Source organism: Azolla caroliniana, unplaced genomic scaffold, assembly GCF_043228905.1.
Source record: "Azolla caroliniana isolate FFs.n. ecotype wild unplaced genomic scaffold, voAzoCaro1.0.p SCAF_11, whole genome shotgun sequence".
Lineage (NCBI taxonomy): Eukaryota > Viridiplantae > Streptophyta > Polypodiopsida > Salviniales > Salviniaceae > Azolla > Azolla caroliniana.
In genome coordinates, this window is record NW_028230446.1 from 12428933 (window position 1) to 12438884 (window position 9952).

The window sequence follows — 9952 nt, forward strand, 5'->3', positions numbered from 1 at the left end:
TACTCATTGGCAGCTGGGGGATCTATGGTACATCCTCAGGTATGAAGGTTTACCTCATTCAGAAGTCATTCTAGGGATTAATGTTTTTTGTGCGTAGGTTTATCCTTGCCCTTAACATTTTATTCTATGGTTTGATTGTTTATTTCTCGTAGTTCAGTTACACACTGTTCTAGGGTTTGTTCTTGATCATAGTTTTAGCTTTGCCCCAAAATTATTCTAGGCTTTTGCATTGGTCATAGATTTTAGTTTTGCCTATTTTGCAGGTGCCAGGGATCCTTTTCACACCCATTTGTCCTCATTCTCTTTCTTTTCGACCACTCATCTTACCGGAACATGTTACACTTCGTGTGCAAGTACCATTCAATAGTAGAGGTGATGCGTGGGCATCATTTGATGGAAAAGACCGACAACACTTAAGAGCTGGAGATGCCCTTCTATGTAATATCTCCCTTTGGCCTGTTCCTACGACATGTGAAGTGGATTCGACTCATGATTTCTTGCGCAGTGTGAGAGAAGGGTTACATTGGAATATGAGGAAAGCCCAGTCTAGTGATGGTCCTCATGATACGCAAGCTGTGGACCAACTTTAGACAGGAGATATATACGGCTTCCTACAATTTATTCTGCAATACCCAAAATATTACTTTTGAACATCTACATACAACTATATATACACTAAAGTTGTCTCCTTATTGGGGTTTGTGAATCAACAGTTCTCTCATACTAAAGGTGAATTATTATCGGCTCACCCCTTATAACTTCATTCCGTTGCAAGTATTGTTTTTACAATGCTGCATTGCCAAATAAAAATTTGTATACCATGCCTCATCGACAATAAAAAGATCTACCAAACTAGCTACATAAGGGTTTTCTCTTCCATATGCACGGTTATTGTGCTTTGTTGCTATGTATATAATATAATTGGACACAATCACCATTGAGATGGAGAACCTGTAACATTTATGTTTGTTTTTATGAAGTTTACTGCTCATTGTTGTATTTAGATCTGAGAAATAATTTTCGAAGCTAATTTAATTTATGGTGCCACTAAGACAGAGAGCTTACACTTGCCAAATCTTCCAATTGAATGAGTTAAGAGCTTATACTTGCCTAATTTTCCAATTGAATGAGTTAAGAAAGCAATGATCGCTTCAAAGGAAAGCTCACTTAATTTCTTAACATCCATATTGGCATTTAAAGTTGGGAAGTATTGTGAAAGCATTTGCCAAGAATGTTTTCATTAATCAAGAACAAAAGTTGGGGCTCGAAGACGATCAGATATTGTCCTCATAGTAGGTAACAGACTCGCATTGGCAAACATTCTTTTTCCTATGGATGCAAATGAATGCATATGTTATCAAAACATTCCCTTAACTTTTTTACCTTTAAAAAAAATTACTTTACTACCTTGTAATAAATAATGAAACAAAAGTATAGTACTTACTACTTACCATACTTCGAGGGTGTTTACCATACTCGAATGATTGAAACATTCTCGAATGAGAATGCACGTATGGTTCATACTATGCTTGTCCTTTTCTCAACCATAAACAATGTTGACTAAGGATTGTTAGATGTTATATTGATGACTCCAATAGCACGAGAAATCAAAGTTTTTGGGTTTCGGGAGGGAGTATGGTTACGAGGTTGAAACTTAAAAGGAATTGATGGAAGGGCACCACATGGAGTGGAGTCTGCAACTTAATTTTACTCAACATTGGGAAACTTACCAGGTCCGGACATCGTAAGGATTGACAAATTGAGAGCTCTTTCTTGATTCTATGGGTGGTTGTGCATGGCCATTCTTAGTTGGTGGAGTGATTTACCTGGTTAATTCCATTAACAAACAAGACCTCAGCCTACTAACTAGTTACACAAAGGATCCTCTTCGTGCCCAACTTAGAGGGACGATGGCCGTTTAGATCATGGAAGTTTGAGGCAATAATTGGTTTGTGATGCCCTTACATATTCTGTGCCGCATGCACGCTACACTGATGAATTCAACGAGTTTACCACCTAGACTAATAGGTCTGGGTAATTTTTTGAAATTTCATTGCGATGGGAATAGATCATTTCAATTATTGATATTCAACTAGGAATTTCTAGTAATCGCTCGTGTTGACTATGTCCCAGCCCTTTGTACACCGCTTGTCGCTCCTACTGATTGAATGGTCCGGTGAAGTTTTCGGATCGTGACAACATTGGCAGTTCCCTACCGGTGATGTTGTTAGAAGTTCATTAAGCCTTATCATTTAGAGGAAGGAGAAGTCATAACAAGGTTTCCGTAGGTGAACCTATGGAAGGATCATTGACATACATCTGAACCAACAATGTGAACTATGGTCGTATTCTGAAGCGACACGCTCAGAAGCTTGTTCGCCCCGCTTGACTCATGTGCCAGATCTAGGGCATGTCATGGGTCTTGTGTGGGTTGTGCATTTTATTTTGCCAAATTAAACATTAATTATTCGTTATTACTTCTAAAAGGGCGAGAGTTTAATATGTTGTAATTGGATCAACCAATTGATTCTCCTGCTTATGGACAATGGCATGTGTGCAAATGAGCAAATTCTTTAGGTCTAAATCTTATATATAATTATTCATGTTTCTTGATTCGATTTGATTTGCTAGGAAAAATTTGGTCTCAAATTTGAGCCTCCAATTAATGGCATAACATCCAAAATACCATAACATTTTTCAACTATCTTTGGAAAGATCTTAGCAAGAGATTTGGAATTTTGTAGAAGTTAAGGCTGTTTCTCTACAGAAGAACTCCAACTGCTTCTTTCCTTTTGATTAGAGAACTGTTCGGGTATATTCCAAATCTTTGAAGAGTGTTAAAAAATATTTAGAAGACTACTGGTAATAGTCACTGCTATGAAGTGGTAAACAGTGTACATCATGTAGTGGATGTGAGGGAGAAACTTATTCTCAATGATTGAAGAGAAAGGGAAAATCATGGAAGCCTATGCTCAATGATTAAAATGAAAGGAGAAAGAGCGTTAGAATTCAGTAACTGATAATATGGGAGGTAAATAGTCCATTCTATAAATTGAATGTTAGTGGGAGAATGAATAGCTCTTGCACGCAGGGAAAACCTTGACAATGTCATCTTAAACCAATATGGTGCTACCATCTTCGGCATACATTTTAAATGACAGCATCTTTAACATACACTGTAAATGATTTACAGTTAATGACTAACTGTAAATCACATTGTCAACACAGCAAGATGGTCATACCATCTAACACTTTCTAATAACGGATGTTTAATAACTCATTTTGCTTTTCTTCACGTTTAATAACTCACGGTGATTGAACAAATGTCTGCCTTCATCACTGTTCCTTACGTACATTGAGAGATTACACAAGAGTCAAGACCCAATAAACCTGCAATAGAAAGTGATTTTCCTGTACTGAAATCAATGATAGAATATAGAAATACAGAAGGCAAATTTTACCATTTGGATACATAATGAATATGATTTTGACACAGTTTGTTTTAGACTTTCTTCATGTTTATAACTCACAGTTATTGAACAATGTTTACATTCATCTCCGATCCACATCTACTTATTCATGATGTAGAAAGTGATTTTCCTGTACAGATTTTTTATTTTATTATTCAAGATGTAGAATCAACTACATCTACATTTCAATATTGGTGGAGAATTCTATTTTACTCAAAATGAGGAAAAAGAAAATGTTTTAAAGTCATATGACACATCTTCGGTAGGGTTGGTATACAAAAGAAGGGAATAAAAATTCAAGATATGTTATAATGGACCCAAGCCCTCCAAAACAAGCTGTTTAAGACCTTCATTCAGCCTTTTAGCTGCTAGTTTGCATTGATCCTCGTGCAAACCACCAAAAGAAACTCGAATATGACCTGGTCCTCCACTAGCACTTCCAGGGATTACCATTACTCCATGTTTCTTGGCTAACCAATGAACTACTGCAACATCATCCTTCGCATTTTCAGGTAATCTTGCCCATAGATAGATTGCTCCTTCACCACCTTTCACTGCATCCTTTCCCAGAGGTGATAATGCTTCCTTAACTATATCAATGTTTTTTGAGAGCTCCTTCACATTCTCATGTACCCAATTGGGCCCGACCTCTAGAGAGAAGTGTGCTAGTTTTTGCCCTATAATAGAAGCACAGATAGGGATGTTGTCTTGTACTTTCAAAAGTTGAGCTCCAAGACCCTCTACACTAGATGGATATGCAATCTACAGCCCACATCAAGTTCATGAGTATCATCTCATTATTAAGTACCTCAAAGGGACAAAAGAAACATATACTTGTTTGGAAATATATATTATATCATATGGTATGCATATTTACTCTGAAAAGCTCATGGTAGCATCTAGGCATCCCGATTCTTTTGGTAAAACCCCCCAAATATTCATTTGCAAGTGCATTGCACACACACACACATACAAATTACTGGGTTATTGCATTCAATAAAAAAGCTCTCTATCCAAAGTAGAGTCACCAATGATACCTAACTTCAACACCCTTAATGCCCTTGGACAGCTTTCTGATAAATTAATGTAAATCCAAGAATGAGGAAAAACTATGCAAATGGCCAGTTGTCAGATATGTGAATGTGAAGCTGAGAGTGAAAAACTATATACATATATAATAAGCAACAAAGTCAGCTTTTGGATGCATGCAAAAAAGAACAAAACATAGAGATGAGAGGAGAATAACATGCCACAATCTCTGCTTGACCCCCCAATAAGACTTCCATATATCGTACAAAAACTAGACTTTCCAATCAATGCATCCACATGGAGCCAAACAAGCTAAGCAAGTTCACATTTTCATCATTCTAGAATAGTATACAATAGGATCCAATGTGACAACCTAAAAACAATAGTAAAAACTGTAATACCATATACTTACATATCCAATTCTCCATCCCATCATGCCATATGCTTTTGAGAAGGAAAATATATTTAATATGTGGTCTCCTTCAATGCAAGAATGTTTCAATCCATTGTATACAAAGTATCTGAAATGGAGAAGTTAACAATTAATACAACCAGATTAATCTCCATCAAGAAGAAAGATAACATCCAATCGACAAGAGAACATCGCAGTTGTGCCTGCCTGATGAGGCAGGGGTATTTTTGCTATCTTCCAATTAACTACTTCATGGTTTAATATACTTCACATCCATATTGGATGTTCAGATTTTCAGTCACAGAATCCTTAGATCCTTGCTAAGTCTCAAAAGATATTGAACAGCCTATACATACAATCGTCTTTTTTGAAACTATTATTGTATTCATTCTTTTCTTGTGCATTTTTCATATAATGTTTTTATTAAAATAAAATGTATGCAGATTTGTTTGTTAGTAATGTATACAACAATTCTGAGCATATCTTTTAGAGGCATAAAAATGGGAAGCAGATAATGTCGATAAACATTAAGTGTCCTTACTCATATGTGTTGTCTACTAGAAGCCATGCTCCTGCTTTTTTACATAGATCAGATATTCTCTGTGTATACACATACGGTAGAAGATATTAAAAAACCATAAACATTACAGACAAGGTCATTCAAAATTAATCAAACGCACTAAATTTACAATAGCATAGAGAAATCCCTTCAATTCATGAAAGAAAAGATCCAGCACATGAAGCTGACTGGACTTGGAATTAACAGAATTTTCGTTAACATTTCCATTTATCATTATTCAGTAGAACTGCTTACCTATAAGAGGGTCCGGCTGACTATAGCTTGAATTAACAGAATTTTAACTACCATTTCCATTTATCATTATGAAGTAGAACTGCTTACCTATAAGAGGGTTAGGCTGACTATAGCTTGAATTAACAGAATTTTAACTACCATTTCCATTTATCATTATTCAGTAGAACTGCTTACATGTAAGAGGGTTTCTGGAATACACATTCCAGAAGGATTTCCAGGATTTACAACTGTCACCAATTTGGGAGATGCTTTTCCATCTTCTGGAGATAGGACTTTTTCAAGCCAGTCTATAAAAGGAATATATACAGCAGAATAAATAAAGTAAGTCAATACAAAAAATGGAGAAACCCCGAAATACCCTGGAATTTCACACATGTGGCCCTAATTTTCATCCTTTCCCAAAATGCACCTGTTCAACCATTGAACGAGAGAAGAAGGGGATGAATTGAGAAACAGTTGCATTGAGCATATAATTATACAAATAACACATGTATTTGCTAGGGATGGGGTTGCTGAAAGGCATTTGGAAAAAAAGAACTTGGGTGGCATTTGAAAGAATAAATAATTAGCTCTGGGGTATTTCAGTGTTTCTCCATGCAAAATGTGAGTTGAGAAACATTGCTTAAATCTTAAGTTACCTGCGTTAGGCTGAAGGGTTGCAGGATCATTGGGACCAACTAATATGTCTGTAACACCTGTCATCTGAAAACTCATGTACGCATTGAAATAGTAAGGGGCGAACATGACCACTGAATCGCCTGCGTCGCAGAGAGTAAGAACTAGGTTCACAAATGCCTGATTGAAAATAAACACGTGAATTTATGATCAATTTCAGAAATTATAAGCACTGATACAATAAAAGAAAAAAACTCCAAGAACCAATGAGCAGCACATCAAGAGACATCATAACATCCGGATCCGATGACCTCCTTGTGATGATGGATTTCATGAATTGATATTACCAAAGCCCAATAGAAAATGAACATGCGAATTTATGATTAACTTCAAAAATTACAAAAATAAACATGTGAATGTATGATAAATTTCAGAAATTATAAGCACTAATATAATAAAAAACAAAAACTCCAAGAACTAATGAGCAGCACATCAAGAGACATCATAGCATCCTGATCCGATGACCTCCTTGTGATGATGGATTTCATGAATTGATATCACCAAAGCCCAATCGAAAATGAACATGCGAATTTATGATTAACTTCAAAAATTACAAACACTTACACAATCAAGGAGAGAAACTCCAAGAATAAATTAGCAGCATGCTAAGACACATCAATATCTTAGCAGAAATAATAGCATCCCAACCAAACAATTTAACTTATGACAATGGATTTCTTGAATATGTATCAGTTTCAAAGGGCAAACAAAAATATGTATTGTATGCAGGAAATATGGTTCACAGGATATGTTTCATACACTGTATTATCGATTTATGGTTAAACAAGATTATATATTGCACTTCATTTTTGCGCACATATACATCACAAGTATCTGACACTTCAGTTTTCACGCATGGAAAAGCAAGACCACCACAGGTTACCAGAAATATAAAGCAGAATGGACAAGGGTCTATATTCCTTTTTAATTAAACTAATTTAGCGGAAGTGGATTGAATAATATCACCATTAATAATATTAGAAACATTGTAGAAAAGGCTGATCATAAAATGCAAAGTATTCTTAAAGTTTCAAGCTACAAAAGTGGCATTATTGGATAATGACTACTAGATTATTATTGGCCATTAACTATCCATCTACCATTTTCTTACATTCCAAATACACAGCACATATGAAGACACACAGATATTATCAATAGTTATCATTGAATTAAGAATCTGAGATGCATAGGAATTTCCTATACCTGATTGGCCCCACCAGTAACCATTACAGAAGACTTGGTCAATTTATTTTCATCCTTCAACTGGAAAGAAAGAAAACATTCAAGTTGAGAATGAAACTTATTTCTCACATTAGTTATAGCACTTGCAACCATTAAGTTTAACGGTTAATATAATATGCCCTAAACACCATATGAAACTGTACACCTGAGCTGGGTCATGAAAAATACCTTTTCCATCAGAGCAGCTTTAAGTTCTGGAATGCCATCATCAGGACCATAACTGCTAATCGATGGTGTAGAAACAAGATCCTTTACTTTTTCAAGGGCTTGCACTGGTGGTTGCCAATAGACAACCCCCTACATATCAACACGTGATTTATGGAGGAAATATAAGAATAATAGGTAAGGCTTCAAGTGTCTCAAATCATTATACAAATAATTCAGAGTCATATGGAGCAACAAACCTGAGCAAGTGACAAGCAGTCTTCTGTACTTCTGAAAATTTCTTGCATCTGCAGGTAAAAGGAGAGATAGATTCATAACATGTAAAACATAGCATAAAGTCTGGGAATCACATTCCTGCCTCCAGGACCTCTGCTCCTGGGGTAACAGGCAGTTACTCTCTAAAAAGTAAGCAGTCAGGACACGTCAAATATATATAAACATGCATTTCGAAGAGAAAGGAACCAATTCATGGTTGTTCATGAATCACAACGCTAAACATATTGATCCTTCAAAATGGAAGACATATGGGAACCCAGTCTTGGTAAGTTCGCAGTAAAAAGAATTAGAACTAGATGATGATTTTGTTAAAAACGTACAAAGCAACTCATCCGTGTACATGAGATCACTCAGTCTACAATGGAAATTTTTGGTATTACATAGGCAGTTCTGTACATCATATACAGGAACACCATACAAAACTTACAATTGGCACTTCTCACCTCCAATGAGCTAGCACTGCAGAGAGCTGCTCATTACTTGTATGCGTAAATGCAGAACGTTTCGAGGGACACATCATGAAAATACTCCCATATATTGAGTGCACTGTACCACTGGGATTGTTTACATATGGAGATGTGCCATATGAACGCCCAAAGTGGTCAGGATAGATCTCATGACATTGAATATAAAGAGATTGATTGGTCAAGCGAGCCACTATGACCAATATACTCAAATGAATCCACAAATCAACTTGACTTCTTTTATCCTTCGTGAACCCATGAACTTGATGGAAATACGAAAGGACTCAACAATCTGACTTTTATGTGTTACATGTTCTGGGATTGATTTCCTGACTTTTATTCCATTAAAGATTCTTAGCCTCGTTCAATGCCGACAGGAACGAAGACATCATTCCTCTTCACTCTAGAGTTTGGAACACTGAAGATGAGCTACAGGAATTACATCAAAGCCATATCTGTTCTCTTTGGCTCAAATTTGTGATTTACTTCAACCTAGGAGAATTTAGGCATACACTAAGGAAACTCCAAGGATTCATTGCGTATAAATGATTGACCCACGTGTTATCTTATAAATAATTCAATGGTCCTATATGAGTCAATGGAGCATTGAATAAACGGGATCCTTTCTTAAAAATGATGGTATCATTTTTAATTCTCCTCTCACTGTATATATGAAAAAACAGCAATGTGAATTTAATATAATATCATATTCTGAATTTCTCTTAGCATCATCTAGATTCTTTCTTCAATATGATGATATCATTTTTTGAAACCCTCTTCCGATTATGCATACAAAAATCCGGCAAACGAAATAGAAGAAATCTTTGTTGATTCTTAACATATTGCAAAATTTGGCTTTTCTTCGAAAAGAATGATATTAATTTCTGAGTTTCCCTTCTATTAAATATACAAAATAAAAAGTTGAAAGAAATAAAGCCAAAAGGTCTGAAATGCAGATGACATATCTTTTGAAAATTAGAGAAGTACCTGAATCATGACAGGAGTTTCAGTAGCAACTATACGCCGAGCAATCTTAGAAGCTTCCCCCATAGCTATTTCTTCAAAAAAGCAAAACGGAGAGATGCAAGAGAGAGAGAGAGAGAGAGACCTTCTCTACAACGGAATTTGATGAATAAGATACCTGTCTCTCTATAGTTCTCTATGTATCTCTGTCTCTGAAGAGCTCGCTCTGTGCGTGTCCCCGACTATGTCTCTGTTAGGGTTTCCGTTTCTGTGAGATTTTCTATTCAGTCAATGCAAGGCCGCAAACCAAGCCAAACAAAACTGGTCAAACTAAGAAATAAAATGGTGGTTTCCCTCGTTTTGGAATATTATGTCTCTGGCCCAAAAATCCCGAGGAAGGATAAACATGTAATGGAAGGCGACACATACACATTATTCGTAT

The 9952-nt window shown here is 36.0% G+C and overlaps 1 protein-coding gene and 1 pseudogene across 1 annotated transcript; one reads left to right on the forward strand and one right to left on the reverse strand.

The window, feature by feature from the left end:
• Positions 1 to 889: 889 nt before the first annotated feature.
• LOC147857818 (18S ribosomal RNA) lies at positions 890 to 2311 on the forward strand (annotated as a pseudogene).
• Positions 2312 to 3438: 1127 nt separating this feature from the next.
• On the reverse strand, positions 3439 to 9682 carry LOC147857819 (Pyridoxal phosphate (PLP)-dependent transferases superfamily protein). Its single transcript, XM_087327070.1, has 9 exons — positions 9535 to 9682; positions 8047 to 8094; positions 7811 to 7939; positions 7604 to 7663; positions 6364 to 6520; positions 5900 to 6012; positions 5453 to 5511; positions 4912 to 5020; positions 3439 to 4232 (listed from the first exon to the last, which is right to left on the reverse strand). The coding sequence occupies exons 1-9, from the start codon at positions 9595 to 9597 to the stop codon at positions 3777 to 3779; spliced, it is 1194 nt and encodes a 397-aa protein (XP_087183196.1). The 5' UTR covers positions 9598 to 9682; the 3' UTR covers positions 3439 to 3776.
• Between the last annotated feature and the right edge of the window lie 270 nt (positions 9683 to 9952).

Excerpts from the sequence above, each read along its gene's own strand:
- LOC147857819 (XM_087327070.1), bottom strand. The coding sequence starts at position 9,597 with ATGGGGGAAGCTTCTAAGATTGCTCGGCGTATAGTTGCTACTGAAACT. Across the intron at positions 6,521-7,603 it reads TTACTGGTGGGGCCAATCAG|GCATTTGTGAACCTAGTTCT; the intron begins GTATAGGAAATT and ends ATTTTCAATCAG. Across the intron at positions 4,233-4,911 it reads TGGGATGGAGAATTGGATAT|ATTGCATATCCATCTAGTGT; the intron begins GTAAGTATATGG and ends TGTGGGCTGTAG.